Source organism: Cnephaeus nilssonii, assembly GCF_951640355.1.
Source record: "Cnephaeus nilssonii genome assembly, chromosome: 3".
Lineage (NCBI taxonomy): Eukaryota > Metazoa > Chordata > Mammalia > Chiroptera > Vespertilionidae > Cnephaeus > Cnephaeus nilssonii.
Genome location: NC_137074.1, coordinates 44121750 through 44145972, shown reverse-complemented (window position 1 = coordinate 44145972; position 24223 = coordinate 44121750). Strand labels below are relative to the sequence as shown.

The following is a 24223-nucleotide window of genomic DNA, read 5'->3' as shown; positions in this document are numbered from 1 at the left end:
CAGCATCAGTACTAAAAGAGGAATGATGTTAGAATTAAAGGAGTTGAGCCCAGGAAGTAAAGAAATTCTGAGGATCAGAGATTTGTCTTGAGTGGTATAGTAGCCAGTGAGAGAAATACCTTTGGCTTGGAACACTGAGATTTTTATTTTCTCCTCTCCATTTTTCTTGTTCTTCTCACATCATTTCCTCCCCTACCCACATTTTGTCCTATTCTGAATATGAAAGTTAAGATTACAATAACTTGTAATGTTGCATTTATTATTGGTTACATTTTATTTATGGTTCTAATTCAGAACATTACTCTTTTTTCAAGGAGCTCAGATTTCTTTTTGGCAATGTTCCTTCAAAAAACTTTGAAACTTGTGAAAATTCATTCTTAAACATCCCTGGACATAATTCAGAGGCTGATTGAGGGAAGGGCTGAATTTCTGGCTTTAGATGATGGTTGTGGTTTGGCAATGAGAAGCTGGGAAAATTGGCTTCAGGAAGAGGGAGAACTTCACCTTTCTTTAATGGAGGGAGTCGGTAAACATATCCAATTTGTCTCCATGTTAAGGCAAAGTGTCCTTTCCCTGGACCTTTTTCTTCTGAGTGCCTAGGTGATGGGCCATGGCCCCGGTGATGGTGATCTTGGGGGCCTTGCCTATGGGGTGGTGGGTCACAGGGTCCATGGTCATGTAAACCATGGCCATCAGGATGCTGTCCATGGGGGTGGTGTCCGTGGGGACGATGTCTATGGGGATGGTGTCCATGAGGATGATGCTCATGAGGATGGTGTTCATGGGAATGGTGCTCACTGGAACTATGATTATGAGGGGGTGCATGTGTGCCATTGGTGCCAAAATGGAGGTGATGACATCTTGAAGGGGGCAATCGTGAAGGAGCTCCTGCTTGAAGTGGTGGTCTGTCTGAGTGATTTTTGTCGTCCAGAGGAGGTGGGCATCCAGATTCATGTGACTTGTGGGGATGGAGGTTATCTCTGGATACACTGTGTGTAAATGGAGGCTTGTCAGCAGAGGAATGCCCATGGCCTCCAGAGTGGAGGGGATGGTCCAGATGGGGTTTTACATCACTGATGTTTCTATGTTCCTGTGAAGCACATAGAAAAGTGAATATCATCATGTAAAGAAGAAATCAGATGTTTAACTTGATTTTATTCAACTAAATCCATATTTTTGGATTGCAGGAATAAATCTTAAAAGTAAGTATCAAAAAGGGTTCTCAAATTTTTATCTCGGCAAGTTTGTATTTAAAATACAAACAAAAACCATCACCTACCACCATCATTTCACAATAGCAATAATATTTTATAACAACAGTCAGAAAGGTAATCTCAGAGTAAAGGATGGTTCTTTTATATACACAGTAAGTCCTCAGGTTATGTCGGAGATCCATTCTTAAGGCAATGTAACTTTTCGCCGTAAATTGGAACCCACCTACCTAAGCACCTACATCACTCACATGGAGCACATACACAGCAGTAGTGAAGTGAAACTAAAAAAAAAATTTAAAGAAAGATAACAATTCCTTACCTTTACTTGTGGTAAATATAGTAAATAATAAAAAACATAAAGCACATATGTACAAACATTGAAATGATGGAACTTTTTTTTAAAATAAATAAATGGGAGATGGTGACGCAACCACTACATGACGTATGTCAAGTCGACATAACCAGAGGACTGCCTGTAATATGTTCTACCACACAAAAAAATTTTTCTTATTATTATTATTTTTCTATTTCCATATAAAGTGATAAAATTATATTACAGAATAGTACTCATCTGTAGATCAACATTTGGAAAACTAGTGCCTTATAATTTCGGCTCTCAACAGAGTTCTGAGACTCTATGGTATAAGCATCTCTTACTTCTAAAAGATGAGCACTTCACCTCTTCACTATCCTTATTCAGGTCTTGTTTGTTTATTTGTTTGTTTAAATATATTTTATTGATTTTTTACAGAGAGGAAGAGAGAGGGATAGAGAGTTAGAAACATCGATGAGAGAGAAACATCAATCAGCTGCCTCCTGCACACCTCCTATTGCGGATGTGCCCGCAACCAAGGTACATGCCAGAATCGAACCTGGGACCTTTCAGTCCACATGCCGATGCTCTATCCACTGAGCCAAACTGGTTAGGGCTCCTTATTCAGGTTTTAATATTTAAAAAATATGTGCAGCCATCAGCATGGTGATAAACCTGCCCCCCTTTTTGGTTTGTCACATAGATGTTTGAATTATTTTTTTCTAATATAAAAAATACTGTGAAGAATACTTGTGTGTAGAACAAAAGTTTCTACACACTGATATTCTCATAAAATATTGTTTTGTATTTTATATATATTTATATAATAAACTTGACACTAATTCATTCCCCTTATATTCTGTGCTTAATAATAAAACTAGATTATTAAGTCAGCAATGGAGTCCTAGCTACAAGAACCATTTTCAAATTCATTAAAGGTTGGTTAAATTGGTCATGACTTTAACTTTTATGCCAAATCTTACACTTTCCCAATTCTTGAAAAAAGTATCACACTTTTGGTGTCTTACCAACAATTGTACAACTTCCCCCAGGGACTATTTTCTGTTTTTCTCCCCCCTCCCCAACCCACCCCCACATCTCATCTTCCTCTCTCTCTCTCTCTCTCTCTCTCTCTCTCTCTCTCTCACCCACACACAGCCATAAGAACAACATACACTATGTGTGTGAAAACATTACTTAGTCTGGCACTGCTCATGACAAAGGTTGCTTAGACAACTCACCTTAAGGTTGAAGACTTCACAGTTTATGTCAACCTCTATTGGCATTTCCATGTCAGAGGCTCCTACGTCATAGGACAAAACTGATCTGCAGAATCCAAAGACCTATAAATAAGAGAGAAACCTGTTAGTGTATGTGTATTTGTGTGTATGTGTGCAGGTGGTGTGAAGATGCTCAGCTACAGTTGTGAACTTCCAGACATTCTGGAAAGGAAGGAGAGTTCTAGAAAAATCAAGTTAATATCATTAAATATCTCCACCAGTTATTTAACAATATTTCCTAGTCAACACTTTGGGAAAAGTACAGGTTCCAAAGATTTTCATTACTGCTGTGGTTCTCTTCCATGACTGGTCACTAGCACTGGGCTTTGCCATGGGTGGTAGTTGGGAATATTATGCCACTGATGCCTTGATGCTAGACCAACTCTTCTGCACTGAAGACCTGAGTTGCCTGCATCTAGAGAAAAAGAAGAGTGATGTAGATGAGAGATTTGTACTCTTTAACCAAGATCCTTGGAGATTGGATCTTGGTTAAAGAGTACAAATTTGGAAAGAAGGGAGCCATTATAAAAATGGGTTTGCACAGACCCTCTCAAAGAGACTGTCTTCTGGCCCTACCATAAGTTCAGAGGCTACACCTGGCTGGCACCCCTCTGCCCCAGAGATCCCTAAACCCAGCTGTCAAAGTTACAAGTAGAAAACTCATTTTTTGAGGAGACTGTTAAGCATAAGATTTTGAGTACAGCCCTATCCAGTTTGGTTCAGTGGATAGAGTATCGGCCTGGGGACCAAAGGGTTCCAGGTTCAATTCTGGTCAAGAGTGCTATCTTGGTTACAGACTCCTCCCTGGGCCCGTGCCCTGGTCAGGGCATGTGCAGGAGGCAACCAATTGATGTGTCTCTCTCACATCGATGTCTCTCTCTATCTTTCCCTAAAAATCAAAGGAAAAATATCCTTGGGCAAGGATTAACAAAAAACAACAACAAGAAAAGATTTTGAGTACAGTTTTGGAGTCAGACAGCCCTATGTTAATCCTGGCTTCCTCATGTACTAGTTTTATGAGATTTAGGTAAGTTGCATAAAATTTCTGAAACTCAGTCTTTATTTCTAAAATGAGTACACTACTATCTCCCCACAGGTTGTGAGAGGGCTTAATTAAATGAGATAATGCTATAGAATATTTAGCATTGAGCTCCTCTTCTCCAGCCTCCATGTTTCTGCACTGAGTTTGTATTCCCCACACCAAGATGGTTAAGGGTTCGTTGGGGTCAATGGGATGGTCACAGGGATCCAACAAAGCAATAATATTTGGTAGTGGTTTGTAAACTATAATTTGCTATACAAATGCTGCATATCATTCATAACACTTCCTGCAGGCACATGAGTATCAGTTTATACATGAGTAGGGGAAAAATCCCATTGGACTGAGCATCTTGGTTGTGAAAATTAGGCAAGACCCCTACTTTACTGAGCCCATTACCTTCCCATTTGTCAAATGTGGTCACTGTGAGGAGTGAATGAGATGAAAGCACCCATGAGTATAGGTTCTTAATACATTCTAGTTATTAGTGTTAGCTAAGTCTTTAATCCTAATGAGTTAAAAAAAAAAAAAAACCCTCATTGTTAAGTTTAGGTATATATCATGTATATTTATAAAATAACTAGTGGCCCGGTGCACAAAATTTGTGCACAGTGGGGGGATGGGTTTCTCAGCCCAGCCTGCACCCTCTCCAATCTGGGACCCCTGGGGGATATCTGACTGACGGCCAGTAAGTACAACACAGATGAGTAAGAGCCTATAATCTGATAAATAAAATTATTGGGAGGTACTGTTTTGAGGTATTATTACATATTCCCACACATTCTCCTTTGTTTTCTCTTTTTCCTCTCTCCAAGATAAGTAGCTGGTTCTGCCTTTATTGCTAATGGAGAAAGATTCAACAGAACATTCTGGATAGTGGCTACCTGGGTGTAGACATAGGTAAACATTTATTGAGCTGTACAATTGAGATTTCTGTATTTTACTTGGCATTTGGCTCTTGTGTTTGCATAAACATAAGCAGTGGCTTCTAACCCACAGGTTAGAATCATTCAGGGACACTTAAAATTTACTGTTGGCTGGATACTCTCCAAATCAGCAAAATCAGAATCTATGGAAATTGAACAGAATTGGAACACTAATTTCTGAAGGGGTAGACTTGTTTGGAATATTTTATACACACACACACACACACACACACACACACACACACACACACTCCTCAAGTAATTCCCATGAACAGCTATCATTGAAAATCAACCCCCAAGGGAATTTAGAGTCCTTGTAAGGGGGCAGAAGAATTCAGGCACAATAAATAGACAATTGTGTTGCTAGAGACAGCAGGAAATGTAGGCCTTCCCTCATGCCCTACAGCAGCCTAAAAAGCCTCGCACTGCCCACCTGGACTCCCCCGGCCCCCAACAGAGTGGGACTTTTCCTGCAGGGCCTGGCGCTGCCTGTCCCGCCTCCCAGGTCCCCTATGGACCTGGAACCCTCATTTGGGGCCTGGCGCTGCCTGCCACGCCTCCCGGGCTCCGAAGGACCAGGACCCCACGGTTGGGGTCTGGCGCTGCCCACCCCACCTCCCCCGACCCCCGATGGACCTGGACCCCATGGTTGAGGCCTCAAGCTGCCCGCCCTGCCTCCCTAGGCCCCCTATGAAACAGGACTTTTTGGGCGGGGACTGGCGCTGCTCGCCCCGCCTCCCTCAACCCCTGATGACCCAGGACTTTGCAGGTGGGGACTGGAGCTGCTCACCCCACCTACCCAGGCCTCCGATGGACCTGGACCTTCAGTTGGGGCCTGGCACTGCCCATCCTGACTCCCCGGCCCCCGATGCAACGGGACTTTGTGGGCGGGGCCTGGGGCTGCCCACCCCGCCTCCCAGGGCACCAATGAAACAGGACTTTGCAAGGCAGGCCCTGGCGCTGCTCGCCCCACCTCCCCAGGCCCCCCTATAGAACGGGACTTTGTGGGCAGGGCCTAGGGCTGCCCACCCCGCCTCCCCTGACCCCCAATGGACCGGGACCCTGTGGTTGGGGCCTCACACTGGTTGGGTCTGCGATCGGGGCTTGGGTCCCGCCGGCGGCAGCGGGTGCTGACCCATGCCGCCTGCCCCAGTCCATGATCAGGGCTTGGGTCCCAATGGCTGTGGTGGGTGCTGCCCCCTCCCCCTGCTTTCTTTGCTGGGTTAATTTGCATAGCACCCCTGATTGGCTGAGAGCATAGCGAAGGTAGAGTCAATTAGCATATTACTCTTTTATTAGGTAGGATATTCTCATGAGTTTTGTCACCATGCCTCAGTTTCTCCACAGGTAAATCTGGGAGAAAAATGCTATATAGTTCATAGGGTGGTGGTGGGGGTAATAGGCTAACATATGTATAAAGCCCTTACCAGGGTATCTCTCACATAGTAAGTAGTCTCCAAATGTTACTAGTATTCCACACTCATATTATACTCACATTATAATGCCTGCGAAAATGGTGACTGGAGCAGTTCCTCACAGAGAAGTCAATATAGTAATTGGTTCTTCTCCCTCCTCTCTAGAACAAATAGGATCAAAGCAGTTTCAGGAACATTTTTAAAAAGCCATTAGATACCTACTATCCAATATACTGTAAAGGCACTATCAGGATTCACCAATATGTGTCATTCTTCTTATTTTATGGGTCTTTTTAAAATTTATAAAGTGATAAGATGAATATTATTTTATTGAAAAAGCTCAGATAATACAGACATAATCGAACGTAGTATGAAAAGTCATTTTCCTGTACCCCAGCCTCTTCCTCTCAGAGGTACCACCATCATCTATTTGATGTGTTTTTCCTAAATATGTTGTGTATATACACACATATCTAATTGTTTAATATAGAGGGGGTCATAGTCTAAGTATTGTTCTGTAACCTGCTTTTCTCCCTTGGCAATATATCTTGAAACTCTTTCCAAGGCATATAGGTCCAAAACATTCTTTTTTAGTACATAATTACATTGTACTAATCCCATTGCTTGTATGCAACATTATCTATCTCACTTTGTGTTTTCAAAATACAAGACAACATAAACTAGCTGTTCTATAAGACTGCTATGGGTGGGAGACACTTGAGTCCCTGGATGGGGAAGGACTGCCTGGCTCTAGCCATACCACTGGGTGTGGTGAGGTAGTTGCTCTGAGCCTGTTTTCCATCATAATACAAAGAGTATAGGACTAGATCAGTGATCTTCAAACTCATTAGTCAACAGAGCCAAATATCAACAATACAACAATTGAAATTTCTTTTGAGAGCCAAATTTTAAACTTAAACTATATAGTTAGGTACATTTTTATTAACTTAATTAGGGTACTCCTAAGCTGGCCTTTGCTAAAAACTCCAAAGAGCAGGGATCTCAACTTAAAAAGCAGCTGGTGGCTGGCACCAGCAGCACAGGGGAGGAGGCAAGAGCAGTTGGTCAAGAGGGAAGCATAACAAAGGGGTCCAAGAAATTATTGGGGGTGATGGATATGTTCACTATCTTAAGTGTGGTGTTGTGTTCATTTGTATATACATATGTTAGAATTATCAAATGGTATACTCTAACTAAATATATGCTGTTTATTGAATGTCAATTACACCTCAGTAAAGTTGCTATTATATTAAAACAAACAAACAAAGCAGCTGGTTTTTGTCTTTCTCTGGCTTATTTCACTTAGCATTGTACCCTCTACATTGTCACAAATGGTAAGATTTAATTCCTTTTTATGCTGAGTAATATTTTATAAATATATAATACATATTCTTTATCTAATCACCTATCGATAGGCACTTAGGTTGCTTCCATATCTTATCTGTTGTAAATAATGCTGCAATGAATTTAAAGATGCATGTATCTTTTTGAATTTGTATACACTTGAAACTAATATTATATTGAATGTTACCTATAAGTTAAAAATTATAATAATAAAAATCATCTGCCCCAAGGAGGCCAGTGGGGAGAGGGTCAAATGCAAGTGAATTTGCGCCTGTGAGGTTGGAGCCTGGGCCCTCAGACTCCCGCTGAACATTAGTGGAAACTCACGCCTCTGCCAACTCTCTCCACTTGGTCCACTCTGAAAGAGGCAAAGTCGCCATTCTCCTTTTTGTACATCTCAAGGACTTTCTCTGCTTGTTTTCTGTAGACCTCAGTCTCCTCAAAGAAATCCAAGAGTACAGGGCTGTCTTTGGTATTGGCCAATGCAGAAAAGACTGGAGAAAGAAGATGGTAGTTTTGTGGCTAAACAGCACTGTCAATGCTGTGATTTAATACATATATGCATGGTGGAAACTATAACAATAGCTCCTGTTTTACAGATAGGTGAATTGAGGGTTGGAGAGGCTAAGAAACTTGTTCTAGCAAATCACCTAATCAGCAGCAGAGCTAAACTTAAACCCAGATCCTTCTGATGCTCAAGTCTCAGTCATTACCCAAAACCATCATTCATAATGTGTGTGAATATTTTAATTAACTCTTCCTATCTCTGCCAAGGAGGGAGAGCATCATTAAAGTGAAGTTTTGCCCAGAGAGAGAAGGTACAGCTCAGTCTTCTTTAAGGCAAACTCCTGGAGTTGCTCAGCTGCTGAATTTTTGTATATTGACTTATGCTGAAATTTGCTATTTTTAAAGGAACTCTGTGATAAGTCTCTTGGATAAAGTAAATAAAAAGAACATGGACTATAGAGTCAACACAGGTGGGGTAGGTTAAGATTCACTACATTTTGGCTCTTTTATGAGGCCAAGTAATTTAATCTCTCTGAAACTCTTTTTAACTCTAAAATAAAGTTTCATAGTCTTGTTATGAGATTAAATGAGACTGCTGTATAAACTGTAGTATTAATACATAAATTTTAGATGTTGAAGTCAACATATTGCTAAGTACTTTGGAAGTGTACTACACAGAGCATCTTATTTAATTCTAGCAAAGACCCAAAGATCTAATACTATTATTAGCTGTATTTTACACATGAGGAATCCTTAAAGAGGTTAGGTAACTTTCCCTCAAGACCATGCAACTAATATGTTATGAGACTGGAATTCAAACTTGCAAATCTGACCCCAGACAGAGCCCATGTTCTCTATAATAATGCTCTACTGCCTTTTATATATTTAATTTTTTGAAAAGTGTATCAATAATAGGAGGAAGCCCTCTTGTGACTCTTTTTAGGAGAGTGAGTAATAATCAAGTCCCTGAGCATAGGTAGGGACTATTTTTGATATTATATGTTAAACTAGTGGCCCAGTACAGGAAGATTCGTGCATGGAGGGTGGGTCCCTAAGCCCGACCTGCAACTTCTCCAATCTGGGAGCCCTCAGGGGAGCCCTCTCCAATCCTGAAGTTTCTGTCTGTCTTTGCAATCATATGAGCGAATTGTCTGAGACCCCAATCCAGTTTGGTTTGTTGCTCACAGAATAATAGAGGCTTTTTTTTTCTTTGCTTCATTGGTGGAGATTTCCTGGTAGTTTTAGGACATTTTCCCTTTAATTTTTCCTAGACACTGATTTTACTTAGGTCTCACACCTTTGCTTTCCTTCCATTCCCCACCGCAACAGTAACTTGCTCCAGGCTCACTTTAATCTAGTGTCTAGCATATCCATCTGCCACCAGAACTACGATTTCCAGCATTCCTGGTGCTCCCTCCGCTCTGGGTTTCTGCTTCCAGTCCAGGGGCTGCCACCAGAATTACTATTCCCAGAAGTCCTGGTGCTCCCCTCACTCTTGGTTTTCCCTTCCTGCTCTGTCTCTGTCCCAAGGCTTCCAGCTCTGCCAAGTCCTCCAAGCTGCCAGCTCTCCCTCTCTGCTCTCCTTTTGGTGGCTTGGGGGAGCCAAGTTCCCCAAGCCGCTCCACTCTCCACTGGCTATCCCGCTCCACTCTCCGCCCAGTGCCTTTGTATGCAAATTAACCCTCCATTTTGTCAGGTTAATTTGCGTACTCACTCCTGATTGGCTGGTGAGCATAGCAGAGGTATGGTCAATTTACATGTTTCTCTTTTATTATATAGGATATCACTGTATGATTGAATTATATATCAATCTAGAATTAAGTAGTATTTTAACATATTATCATACCAGAGCTTGTGGTGCAGTTGAAGTCATTCACTCTAAGATCCTGAAATTCATTCAAATGTGTGGTAGCTATTACCTTACACTGTCCAATCACCTGTAAAAAAGAGGAGTTTATCATTGTGTACTGCTTTCTTCAGGTTGAATATGAAAACACAAAAAAGTGATGCAACATACCTTATTATCCTTTAAAATTTATTTGTGGTTTCTCAACAAATCCTCTTTCAAACCTGTATTTTCTTAATCTGTTTCTGTGAGTTAGATGTCAGAGGCACCCAAAACCCTCATGAGAACCACATATAAACTGTTTAAACAGGTCATGGCCATATCTCAAACATTTTCAAGACCAAAAAATGCTATAATTTTTAGGTATGTAAGTGTCTTAGTTTCTGGAACTAAAATCTTAGATCTGTGCTTTTTCATCTTTGTGTTCTTCTCCTATGGCAGACAGCCTGGGATCTGATTACCCATGTGCAAAGCAGCACAGGATCCCATTCCTCATGATAATTGCAATTAATCCCCTTTGGTCACTCCTGCTCTTGGGACCAGTCTTCATGGGACACAATTACAAGTTCATAGGTTCTACACTCAAAGACTGCCAGGGCCAGATAGGATCTTAGAGTTTATCTACTCCAACCTCCTCCTCTTATTTTACAGCCCAGGACATGGACATCTAGCAACATTAGGTGATTTGCACAAGGTTGCTGGTCATGCTAAAACAAGCCCCACTGACATATCTTGAACTGGGTTCCTAGGTATGGCTCTCAAGAGAATATTATTCAAGATCAACATAATCTTCATGAGTCTAAAGACAGAAACTGATCTTCCTCTTTTGCTGTAGCATACAACTACCCTGGGAAAACAGAGTAGACAGAAATCAAGAATAATAAAAAGAGGGAATGGTACCATGTTTACTTACTATATCAAATAGATATCTAGAAATATTTGGCTCACAGTCATCCCAGTGTTTCCTGGATTGGACTGGACAGTCAGATTCTTTCACATCTAAGACTAAATAATAGACATCTGTGGATTCCTGAAAAATTTCAAGAAAACAACAGGTGAGGAGCATGCGGGAGCCCAGTATGTTTTCATTAGAAACAATCTCTTGATTTCTTAAACTTGATTTCTGTTCCTTTCCAAATTATTGCAGATGTCTACTTTTGTGTCATTTTATCTATTTATTTGAATAAATAGCTTGAAAAAGTTACTTCCAAATGTTCTTTTTAACTGGTCATGATGTTGCTTCTGTCTATGAGCTTTAAAAAACAATAACTAAATTGCACCATTTTTGGGGGCGGAGATGTTGAAGATGTAAACCTAGAAATTATAAGTGATGACAGCCACACTATGAGCTCCAATCTGTGTGCACAATTTTGTCCTCTCACCCAACTCTTTCCTGAACTTGGACTTCTTGACTTAATTTCAACTTGCCCAAAATCAGCTCTTCTCTTACAAACTAGCTACCTCTCTCAATTTATCTTGCCTTTTGTCAATGACACTATTAATTATTTCTTGCCTTTGTCTTTGGCTTAAAAAAATGTGACATCAGCTTTGATTTCTTTCTTTGCTTTTGCTATCCAGTCACCAGGCCTTGAATGGTCTTTTTTCAAAATGTCTCATGTCTTTTCTTCATTCTCATTGCCATAAGTCCCACCTTACACTTCCCCAGAGTCACAGATTAGCTTAGGGAGTGCTAAAAGTGGAAGAGACACATTTTGACTTTTGTTTGATATTGAGCTGTTAATATTAAAAATAATATTTTCTAGGTCTGTCTTCATTTCCTCATTCCTGAACACGTAATATAGCTTTCTAGCTCAAGCCCCTGCCATCTGCATCTATCTCCCCAGGTACACTGTGCTCCCTGCCCCCACTCAGAGGTAGCCCTGGGCCAATTCATCTTGTGTCCTATAACGTGGCAGAGATCCTGGACTGGGACTAGAGGTCACTAAGTTGCTGTTTGAATCCTGAATCCCTGCACTCATTCTCTGCAACCTGTAGAGCCTCCACATCTAATACTTTAACAAGCATCAAGTTATCTGCTTGTCCTCTGTGGTGCTCTATTGTCTGACCTCCCTGATTTTAGTGGTTCCTCCAAAGGATATGTTATTTTGGGGAGTGGGGAAGAGAGGCCTCCCTCCTTCATCTCTATCAAGCCCTCAAATCTATTCCAAATAAGTATATAATCTATGTCAGTGATTTTCAGTATTTTCATCTCATGGCACATATAAACTAATTACTAAAATTCTGCGGTGCACACACAAGTTTTTGTTTGTTTGTTTGTTTGTTTGGTGTGTTTGTTTTTTTTTTTGTTTTTTTTTGCTGATCTGACCAAAAAAAAAAAAAAAAAAGGTATAATTTTGATTCATTCGCATTGAACGGCTTTGGTGTGTTGGCTGTTGCCTTTTTCCATTTGACAATCTAAGGGACAATAGTTCAGTACCCCTCACTCAATAGTCAGGTATTTCATGTTTTAAAAATTCCTGTGGCACACCAGTTGAAAATTGCTGATCAAAGTGAAGACAGTAGGCTTGCTTTGCATCAAGATAAGTCTACATTCTTTCTTCCACCCTGCTAGCTGTGCCAAATCTCACATAGAACTTCTGGAATTGTCCTGCTTGTGTCTAATTACTCCCTAATACTCTCCTTCCTGATTTTTTACCCACAGAGAGATGGTATTCCTGGAATTTCCCTGGAATGCCTTTACTCGGTCACTTAAATATATCCTACCTTACACAATGTGTGTGTGTGTGTGTGTGTGTGTGTGTGTGTGTGTGTGTGTGTGAATGTGTGAGCTGATTCTTATTTTCTTAAGGGCAAGGCTTACAGTTCATTCTAATTTTTCTCTTATAGCACTTAGCATTTAATTGGATTCAGCATCAGTGCTTATAAGTATTCATAGATTGATTCATAGTTAAGGACATACTAATAACAGATGTTAGTTTGGAAAAAAAAAAAAAAAGAACATTCTAGAGCAGCAGCAGAAACCAAACAGAAAACCCTGACCAAGGCCATTCCATTGAGCAAAGCAGTAGACTTAGTGGCTAGAGTCACACTTGCCCCTGGTGCATGGTTTCCCAACTTAGCTCTGCCATTGGCAATTCCTTACCGCTTTGTCCAAGTGGGCATCAGCGACCCGCAGCAACTGAAAAAGGTAGCCATTCGAACGTCCTTTATTGATCAGGTCTAGTGCTTTCCCAGCCAGAGGCTCAGTAGCATTGCAGTTTATGGGACTCACAGCGCAGGAATATCTAAGTGTGATCCAAAGGATGGAAAGCAGAGCTGCAGTGAATGTCTTCATTTTGTTAAAATGAGAAAACTATCCCTTGCTATGGTATACCAGAGCAGAGAATTTTATAGAGACTTTTTAAACACACACACATACACACACACTATTGATTAATCAGTCTTTATACATTTTTGTTGTGTAAACTGAATGTTCACCTTGACCCCCTGGTTAAAATCTCTGTCAACATGCTGTAAATGATTAATGGGTCCTGGGGACAGAAAGTTGAGACATGCCTCTGATGAGTGGGTGAGACTGTGACCTGAACAAATCTGGATATTTCTAGTAGGTACAAGGTCCAAAGTGTTTTTGACCATAAGCACTGCCTCATTCATTGGTGTGGGGGGTAAGGTTAGCAGTAAAGTAATTTTCCTCCATCTGCAGGCCTGTCTCAGCCAGAGATTGTCACAATCGGTCTCATTGTTGGATTATAGACATAGAAGTTTTTAGCAGAAAACAGCTATATTATTTAAGGGAGGACCTGAGTTCAGGTAAAATAAAATGATTAAGAGGCTATTGCTTTAGAGTCAGATCTGAATTTCATCTCTGGGTGGTTACCCTCTTCCTGTGTGATGCTGGGTAAGCTATGAAACATCTCTGAGTCTTCGTTTCTTCATGTATAAAATAGGGATTAATACCTCCTAGCAAGATTGTATGATAATTTAATATGAAAACATAAAGTAAATAATACAATTATTGGCACAGATTCAGGTGCTGAATAAATGATGCTATTGATTATTATTTTTGTTGTTGTTGTTGTTATTATTATTATTATTGTTATTATTATTATTACTAGAAGCCCGGTGCACGAAATTCGTGCACGGCGGGGGGTTGTCCCTCAGCCCAGCCTGTACCCTCTCCAATCTGGGACTCCTGGAGGGATGTCCGACTGCCCGTTTAGGCCCGATCCTGGTGGGATCGGGCCTAAACGGGCAGTCGGACATCCCTCTCACAATCCAGGACTGCTGGCTCCCAACTGCTTGCCTGCCTGCCTTCCTGATTGCCCCTAACCGCTTCTGCCTGCCAGCTTGATCACCCCCTAACCACTCCGCTGCCAGCCTGGTTGATGCTTAACTGCTCCCCTGCCAGCCTGTTTGCCCCCAACTTCCCTCCTCTGCCAGCCTGGTCATCCCTAACTGCCCTCTCCTGCAGGGTTGATCACCTCCAACTGCCCTCCCTTGCAGGCCGGGTGCCTCCCAACTGCCCTCCCCTGCTGGCCATCTTGTGGTGGCCATCTTGTGTCCACATGGGGGCAGGATCTTTGACCACATGGGGGCAGCTATATTGAGTGTTGCAGTGATGATCAATCTGTATATTACTCTTTTATTAGATAGGATAGAGGCCTGGTACAGGGGTGGGGGCCAGCTGGTTTGCCCTGAAGGGTGTCCCTGATCAGGGTGGGGTTCCCTTGGGGTGTGGGGTGTCCTGAGCGAGGGGCCTGTGGTGGTTTGCAGGCCGGCCACGCCCCCTGGCAACTCAAGGGGAGGCCCTGGTATCTGGAATTTATTTTCCTTCTACAATTGAAACTTTGTAGCCTGGGGCGGCAGCCATTTCTGTGGCAGTTAATTCACCTTCTACAATTGAAACTTTGTTGCCTTAAGCGGGTGGGCCCGGCCAGGGTGTGCGGAAAGCTTTGCTTCCCCTGTTGCCACCGGCAACCCTGACCTGCTCTCTCAAGCTCCATTCTGCCGCCATTTGTTTGAATTTGTTTACCTTCTATAATTGAAACTTTGTAGCTTGAGTGGAGGCTTAGGCCTGCAACGGCTATGGAAAGCTTGGCTTGCTCTGTTACCTAGGAAACCTTGCTCTCTCTGGCTGTAGCCATCTTGGATTGGGGTTAATTTGCATACTCACCCTGATTGGCTGGTGGGCGTGGCTTGGCTGGTGGGCGTGGCTTATGTAGCAGAGTGATGGTTAATTTGCATATTACCATTTTATTAGAGAGGATTGTACCTGAGAAGAAGTTAAGGACACCAGCTATCATTCCAGTTCTCTAAGGCTCTTGAAACATGTCAAAAATATTGTTTTCTGTGGAAGAGAACCGTGGTGAGGGTAGAAGTCCAGCCCTTTGATGCCCAGCCATCACAGAGAAGGGGTTAGAGGGTATACACAATGGGAAGAGGGGCTCTGCATTGGGGGACAGAGCTGGGATTAAGCTGACCCCTCAGCCCTATTCCTCCAAAGAAACAATATACCTACATGGATCCTTCATACCAGGATAACCCAGTAACATCAGACCAGAGGGAATCAGCCCAGATTCCCTTCCCACTTAGACAGCATCTCCCTCCCTGCTCTCTTCTCTGTAGTAAGTGTCTATAAGTGTCCACAGCATTGGTGCTCAGCCTTAGCTCGAATTGCCTGAGGAGTTTTGAAAAGTCCTTATGTCCAGGCCTCTCCTGAGAGCAATTCAACTTGGATCTCTGGTTATTAAACCCAGGCATTGGTAGTTTTGAAACTCCAAGGTGATTCAAGTGTGCAGTCAAGGTTGAGAATGATGGGGGCACCAGACAGAACTGGAAGGAGTTCGAAGAGAGAGGGAAAGGGCAGGGTATACCATACAAAAAGCAGACCACACTTCCCCAGAGTCACAGATTGGCTTAGGGAGTGCTAAAAGTGGAAGGGACACAGTTTGACTTTTGTTTGATATTGAGCTGTTAATATTAACAACACTAGCTTTTAAATACCCAAACAGTACCACCCCAGTGCAACTTAGAATGACTGGAATAGTATGAAATCTAGCCAACATGTTATTAAGGGGCTCTCACAAAGGTGGGTTGGGGAATGCTATTGTTTAAAACAAAAGCTGTTTTATGCTTCAATGACTTGAGTTCCTTAATTAAGTCTTTCAATTATTGCTATATTAGTCATGTCCAATATGGTGTGGGGAATCTTATGCTGGTGAAGGGAAAGAGATGGGGCAGGGAAAAGTCACCAAGGATGAGAATAAGCTCTTCTTACAGTTCTGTTTTGCCAAGACTTAAGGGTACTCACGAGAGCCATGCCTTCTCTCCCCCTTGCTTTATTGAATCTTAAATACGAACACAATGCTAGTGATGCCATCCAGTTATGGAGCAGCTTCAGATGAGACAGACATCTCAGGGAGCCAGTGAAAGTGCTAGGGTGGCAATGGTCAGGAGGAGAAAGACTGATGGTGAGTAGGAGAGTTGGTCTTTCCTGGGAAACTGTCTGATCTAGTGTTGTGGCAGAATGTATGGGAGAATGATCAGCCAGCACTCTGAGGGAGGAAAGTTTAACCTTTATTTCGCAGAACTGCTAGTTCAAGGGAATTCCAGAGCCAAAGCCTGAACTGAACTTCTGGGGAGGCTCTGGCCTATATATCTCCTCCTGTGGTGGGTCCCTGAGGGTCCCCGCAGCTCCACTCAAGTCACTCAGAGTGGGAAAGAAAGATTACAGTTTTAACCAGATGCTGAACTAGGTTGCAAGTCCCTCCCTCTCCTTCCCCCTACCTCCATATTCCCTTTCACTAGGAAATAACGTTTATGGTTGGTAAAACTTATTACTGGCTTTGGGAAGGCTTCCTGGCAGTCCTGAGCTAGAGAATGGCTAATGATGTGGAATGGAGAGGGGACTAGTGACTTTTCACAAGATGGTTATCAGGGAAGCCAGGGGTAGATAGATCTTCACCTCCATGTGTCCTTTCTAGCATGCAGGTTCTTTCTGGGTGTCCTGGCTATAGGATCAGGAAAGTCAGGAACAGAATTTTTATTCTTTTTGTTGTTGTTAATCCTCATCCAAGGATATTTTTCTATTGATTTTTAGAGAGAGTAGAAGGGAGGGGGAGAGAGAAAAACATCGATGTCAGAAAGACACATAGATTGGTTGCCTCCCACCCTCCCACATGAGCCCCAGATTGAGCCTGCAACCAAGGTATATGCCTTTGACTGGAATCAAAACTGGGACCCTTCAGTCCGTGGGCCAATGCTCTATTCACTGAGGAAAACCAGCCAGGGCCAGAATTTTTATTCTTTAAAGTTTGTTTCCCCACACTATGGTTGAGTGTTTACTTATAACCTCTATTTTTGAAGGATTTTACTAGAAGCTACTTAAGGTTTATAATAGTGGAAAATACAAAAGTATAAAGAAAAACTCACCTCTAATTCTACTAAGATAAGAAAAATTATGAACAATTATATATTTCTTTATAGACTTTTTCTACTTAAATATCTATAATACTAGAGGCCCGGTGCACAAAATCTGTGCACAGGGGGAGGGGTGTCCCTCAGCCCAGCCTGCACCCTCTCCAATCTGGGACCCCTCAGGCAATGTCTGACTGCCGGTTTAAGCCTGATCCCTATGGGCCTAAACCAGCATTCAGACATCCCTCTCACAATCCGGGACTGCTGGCTCCCAACCACTCACCTGCCTGCCTGCCTGATTTCCCCTAACCGCTTCTGCCTTCCAGTCTGATCACCCCCTAACCACTACCCTGCCAGCCCAATTGCCCCCAACTGCCCTCCCCTGCCTACCATCTTGTGGCAGCCATCTTGTGACCATATGGGGGTGGCCATCTTGTGTGAGGGTGTGATGGTCAATTTGCATATTCCCTCTTTATTATATAGGATATGTGCTTTTACATTATTGGGATTATTCTGTACGTACAGGCATTGTTTTCTTCCAGTGGATTGGATGGTTACTTACAACCTCTATTTTTGAGGGGTATTACTAGAAGCCATATAAGCTTTATAGATGTTGGGGTTTATTTTGATTTTTTAATAAAGTTTTATTTTCAAATTTGAGTTATTTTAATTATACAAGTTTTAGTTATAAATATAATCCCTATACCTTAAAAGAACACAGGATATTATTGAATGTGTAAAATAAAAAAATCTTTGTTATCCCTCATTCTTTTTAAATTTTTTTTTACTTATTCATTTGAGAGAGAGAGAGAAACATTGATTTGTTGTTCCATTTAATTATGTATCCATTGGTTGCTTCTTGTGTGTGCCCTGACCTGGGATTGAACCCAAAACCTTGGTGTATTGGGACAATGCTCTAACCAACAGAGCTACCTGGCCATGGCTTCTCCTACCTCTCATTCTTCAAACCATTTCCCAAGGGAAACATTTTTATTTTTTAATTTAAGGAACATTTTTTAAAAGTATGTTTTTATTGATTTTAGAGAGAGAGGAAGCAAGAGGGAGCGAGAGAGATAGAAACATCAACTTTAAACAATAAAGATTTTTTTAAAAAGAAAGAAAAGAAACATCAACATCGATTGACTGCAGAAATAAATCATATAAAGACTAAAAAACAATACAAAAAATCAATGAAACAAAGAGTTGGTTCTTTGAATGGATAAACAAAATTGATGAACCATTAGCTAGACTCATCAAGAAACAAAGAGAGAGGACACATACAAATAAAATCAGAAATGAAAATGGTGAAGTAACTACTGACACCACAGAAATACAAAGGATTGTAAGAAAATACTATGAAAGAAACAAGATGGCAGCATAGTTAAACACCTGAATTTGCTCTCTCACACAACCACATCAAAACTACAATTAAAAGACAAAATGGATACCATCCAGAACCACAGGAAGGCTGGATGAGTGGAAGTTATACAACTAGAAGGAAAGAGAAAAGTGCACTGAGACTGGGAGGAGGTGCAGAAGTGCAGAGATACAAAGGCACGTGCAGAAATGGGCTGGCAACTGGGTACACAGTTGTCTTTTTCCATCAGGAGGGCAATACAAGCTCCTGACTGCTCTGAACTCCAGTTCCAGGCAAGACTCTGGGGACCCAGACTCATATAGGGAGAAACTGGAATGTCTGGCACCAGGCCAGAACATGAGGGTGGCTTTCTCTCAGAGGTGCTTGTTGTGATCCTTGTTCCTCCATGATTCCATGGGACACAGAGACCTGGGTACCTCTTTGGGGCAGGGCTAATTGGCATCCATTGCTGTTTGCTCCACCCTGGTGATTGCCTGAGACCATGCCCCACCCAATTTACAACCCCACCCAAGCTGTGCGCAAGGATTTTGCATATGAATGGCCTGGCCTTTTGCAATCTAAAACCTAACAAATTGCAGCTGGGTAGAGCCCCAGAACTTCCAAAAGAAGCTCCAAGGCTCTACAGCAGCTTCACTGTTTCATAGTTGGGCCTCATCTAGGCACCTCCAAACCCCAAACAAAGAGGAGGAATCTGCAGATCTCTCTGTATATCCTGCTGGGTGGCCTCAGGCAGTGGCTGACTTTGCACCTCCTTGGAGATCCAGTGTACCCAGTGGTCAGAGTGAGACCATCCAGGTAACAACTCTTCACATCCATAAGTGACACACTCAGGGGGCAGATTCAGTAAGCACCAAAGCCCCACTGAAGCAAGTCCTGCCCCATTAGAGTATCTCCAGCACAGAAGTTCTCCCATTGTAGAAACAACTGGTCCTCACAGCCAATTGTCCTGGAGGTCAATTTCTCCCAGTGATACCAACAGCAATCAAGAGTTAATAACAACAAGACTGTGCACATAGCCCACAAAGGGGTGCACCAAGAGGGTCCACCTCAAGTAATTAGGGAGGCTGAGCCACTGGGCCCTACAAGATACCTAGCACACAAAGCCACTCTATCAACACAGGGAAGCAGCCAAAATGTGGAGACAAAGAAACAGGTCACAAATAAAAAAAAATGGAGGAAAGTAAACTACTGGATATAGAGTTCAAACCACGGTTATAAGGTTACTCAAGAATCTTCTAGAAACATCCGAGAAATTTAGTGAATCCCTCAAGGATATGAAAAAGGACCAATTAGATATTAAGCATATACTGACTGAAATAAAGAATAATATACAGAGATCCAACAGCAGACTAGAGGATCCCAAGAATCAAGACAAAGATTTGAAATACAAAAAAGCAAAAACAACTGGAAAAGCAAAACGAAAAAAGAATCCAAAAATATGAAGATAAGTATAAGGAGCCTCTGGGACAACTTCAAGCGTACCACCATCCAAATTATGGGGTTGCCAGAAGAAGAGAGAGGGAAAGATACTGAAAACCTATTTGAAGAAATAATGACTGAAAACTTCCCTTACCTGGTGAAAGAAATAGACTTACAAGTCCAGGAAGCACAGAAAACCCCAAACAAAAGGAATCCAAAGAGGACCACACCAAGACACATCATAATTAAAATGCCAAGGGCAAAAGACAAAGATAGAATATTAAAAGCAGCAAGAGAAAAACAGTTAGTTACCTACAAGTGAGTACCCATATGACTGTCAACTGATTTCTCAACAGAAACTATGCAGGCCAGAAGGGAGTGGCAAGAAATATTCAAAGTGATGAATAGCAAGAACCTACAACCAAAATTACTCTACCCAGCAAAGCTATCATTTAGAATTAAAGGTCAGATAAGGAGCTTCACAGATAAGAAAAAGCTAAAGGAGTTCATCACCACCAAACCAGTATTATATGAAATGCTGAAGGGTATTCTTTAAGAAGAGGAAGAAGAAGAAAAAGGTAAAGATAAAAATTATGGACAACAAAGTGACAACAAATATATATCTATCAATAAGTGAATCTAAAAATCAAGCAAATAAAAAATTGGAAGACCAGGATAAACTGATGAATATAATAGAATCACGGGCATAGAAAGGGAGTGGACTGACAATTCTCGGGGGAAGGGAGTGTGGGGGGGTCCGGGAAGAGACTGGACAAAAATTGTACACCTATAGACGAGGACAGTGGATGGGGTAAGGGCAGGGGGTGGGGTGGGAACCAGGTGGAGGGGAGCTATGGGGGAGAAAAAGAGGAACAGCTGTAATAATCTGAACAATAGAGATTTATTTTTTAAAAAGAAAATACTATGAATAACTATATGCCAATAAGCTGGACATTGGGGACAAAATAGACAAATTCCTAGAAAAATATAATATCCCAAAACTGAATCAGGAGGAATCAGAAAACCTAAATAGGCCAATAATAACTGATGAAATAGAAGCAGTAATAAAAAAAAAACTCCCATCAAAAAAAGCCCAGGTCCAGATGGCTTCACAGGGAAGTTTTACTAAACATTCAAAGAACTAACACCTATACTCCTCAAACTATTTCAGAAAATCCAAGAGGAAGGAACACTTTCAAACTCTTTTTTATGAGGCCAGAATTATCCTAATTCCAAAACCAGATAAAGACACTACAAAGAAAGATAATTACAGGCCAATATCCCTAATGAACATAGATGCTAAAACCCTAAACAAAATATTAGCAAATCTCATCCAGCAATGTATTAAAAAGATCATACACCATGATCAAGTGGGATTTATTCCAGGGATGCAAGGCTGGTACAATATTTGCAAATCAATAAATTGATACATCACATAAATAAATTGAAAGACAAAAATCACATGATCATATCAATACATGCAAAAAAAAAAAACAAAACATTTGACAAAATCCAACACCCTTTATTTATTTATTTTTTTGTGGTTAAATACTGTAGTGTGTTTTTTTTTGGTGTTTTTTTTTAATTACTTTATTGATTACGGTATCACATATTTGTCATCAACCCCCCCATTCCCATCCCAAACCCCCACATAGGCATGCCCCCATCTCCCCCAACATCCTTTATTGATAAAAAAAACTCTCAGCAAAGTGGGAATAGATGGAGCATATCTCAACATGTAAAGGCCATAAATGACAAACCTATAGCCAACATCATACTCAATGGGCAAAAACTAAAATCATTTCCCCTAAGAATAGGAACAAGACAAGGATGCCCACTTTCACCCCTCCTGTTACTGGAAGTGCTAGCCATAGCAATCAGACAAAAAGAAGAAATAAAAGGCATCCAAATTGGAAAAGAAGACGTAAAACTGTCATTATTCGCAGATGACATGATATTGTATGTAGAAAAACCTAAAGACTCCATCAAAACACTACTAGACTTAATAAATGAATTCAGCAATGTAGCAGGACATATAATTAACACCCAGAAATCTATGGCTTTTTTATACACCAATAATGAACTCACAAAAAGAGAAAGGAACAAAACAATCCCATTTAACATTGCAACAAAAAAATAACTAAGATACCTAGGAATAAACTTAACTACGGAGATAAAAGACCTGTACTAGGAAAACTACAGGACATTGAAAAAAGAGATAGAGGAAGACATAAACAAATTGAAGAATATACCGTGTTCTTGGATTGGTAGAATCAACATCATTAAGATGTCCATACTACCCAAAACAATCTACAAATTTAATGCAATCCCCATTATACCAGCGGCATATTTCACAGACCTAGAACAAACTCTCCAAAAATTCATCTGGAATAATAAAAGATTCCGAATAGCCACAGCAATCCTGAAAAAGAAGAACAAAGTTGGAGGGATCACAATGCCAAATATCAAGTTATATTACAAAGCCACTGTTCTCAAAACTGCCCGGTACTGGCTTAAGAACAGACATATAGACAAATGGAACAGAACAGAGAACCCAGAAACTGACCCACGCCATTACCTAGTATGCTCAATTAATATTTGGCAAAGGAGGCAATAGCATAAAATGGAATCAAGACAGTCTCTTCAATAAATGGTGTTGGGAAAATTGGACAGATACATGCAAAAAAAAAAAGTGAAACTAGACCACCAACTTATACCATAAACAAAAATAAACTCAAAATGATAAAGGACTTAAACATAAGATGGGAAGCCATAAAAATCTTAGAAGAATCCATAGGCAGAAAAATAGCAGATATATGTCATAGCAATATCTTTACCGATATAGCTCCTACAATAATGGAAACTAAGGAGAAAATAAGCAAATGGGACTACGTCAAAATAAAAAGCTTCTGCACAGAAAAAAAAGAATCAACAAAACAACAAGAAAGCCCACTGCATGGAAGAACATATTTGCTAATGATGTCTCTGAAAAGGGTTTAATAGCCAAATTTACAGGAAACTCATACAACTTAACAAAAGGAAGATAAACAATCCAATCAAAAAATTGGCAAAGGATCTAAATAGACACTTTTTGAAAGAGGACATACAGAAGGCCAAGAGACATATGAAAACATGCTCAAAGTCACTAATCATTGAGAGATACAAATCAAAACAACAATGAGGTACCATCTCACACCTGTCAGAATGGCTATCATCAACAAATCAACAAATGACAAGTGCTGGAGAGGATGTGGAGAAAAGGAACCCTTGTGCACTGCTGGTGGGAATGCAGACTGGTGCAGCTTCTGTGGAGAACAGTATGGAGTTTCCTCAAAAAATAAACAATGGAACTCCCATTTGACCCAGTGATCCCACTTCTAGGAATATATCCCAAGGAATCAGAAAGGATATATGCACTCGGATGTTCATAGCAGCACAATTTACAATAGCTAAGATTTGGAAACAGCCTAAGTGCCCATGACCAGATGAGTGGATTAAAAATGTGTTACATCTACACAATGGAATACTACGCTGTGGTAAAAAAAAGAAGGGACTCTTACAATATGAAACAGCATGGATGGACCTAGAGAGCATTATGCTGAGCTAAATAAGCCAGTTGGAGATAAATATCACATGATCTCAGTCATTTGTAGAATATAATGAACAACATAAACTAATGAACAAAAATAGAGCCAGAGACATAGATGAATCAAACAGATCGTCCAACCTCAGAGGGAAGGCTGGAGAATGGGAGGAGAGGAAGGGGGTTAGAGATCAACCAAAGGACTTGTATACATGCATATAAGCATAACCAATGGACACAGACAGTAGGGGGATGAGGGCATGTGCTGGGGGTGGGAGTGGCCAGGAAGAGGACAATTAGGTGAAAAGGAGACATATCTAATGTTTTAAACAATAAAGAATTAAAATTAAAAAAGATATGTGTGTGCATATCTGTATGTATTATATATTTTATGTTTACTAGTATGTATATATATATATGTATATATACACATATATATGTATGTATATACACAATATAATATATATACATGTACATAATATTATATGTTGTCTACATCTCCCTATATATTTTTAAGGGGAAAAATTGGGGTTGAATGTTATCTGAGCTCTTAATTTATTCTCTGAGCAAAACTATTAAATA

The 24223-nt window shown here is 40.9% G+C and overlaps 1 protein-coding gene across 1 annotated transcript; it reads right to left on the bottom strand.

Annotated features, from left to right (window-relative positions):
* Positions 1–298: 298 nt before the first annotated feature.
* On the bottom strand, positions 299–13200 carry HRG (histidine rich glycoprotein; the record flags this gene model as incomplete). The annotated part of the gene is made up of 7 exons (XM_079767410.1): positions 12988–13200; positions 10798–10914; positions 9885–9975; positions 7859–8025; positions 6268–6348; positions 2769–2870; positions 299–1090 (listed from the first exon to the last, which is right to left on the bottom strand). The coding sequence occupies exons 1-7, from the start codon at positions 13177–13179 to the stop codon at positions 299–301; spliced, it is 1542 nt and encodes a 513-aa protein (XP_079623536.1). The 5' UTR covers positions 13180–13200.
* Positions 13201–24223: the final 11023 nt, after the last annotated feature.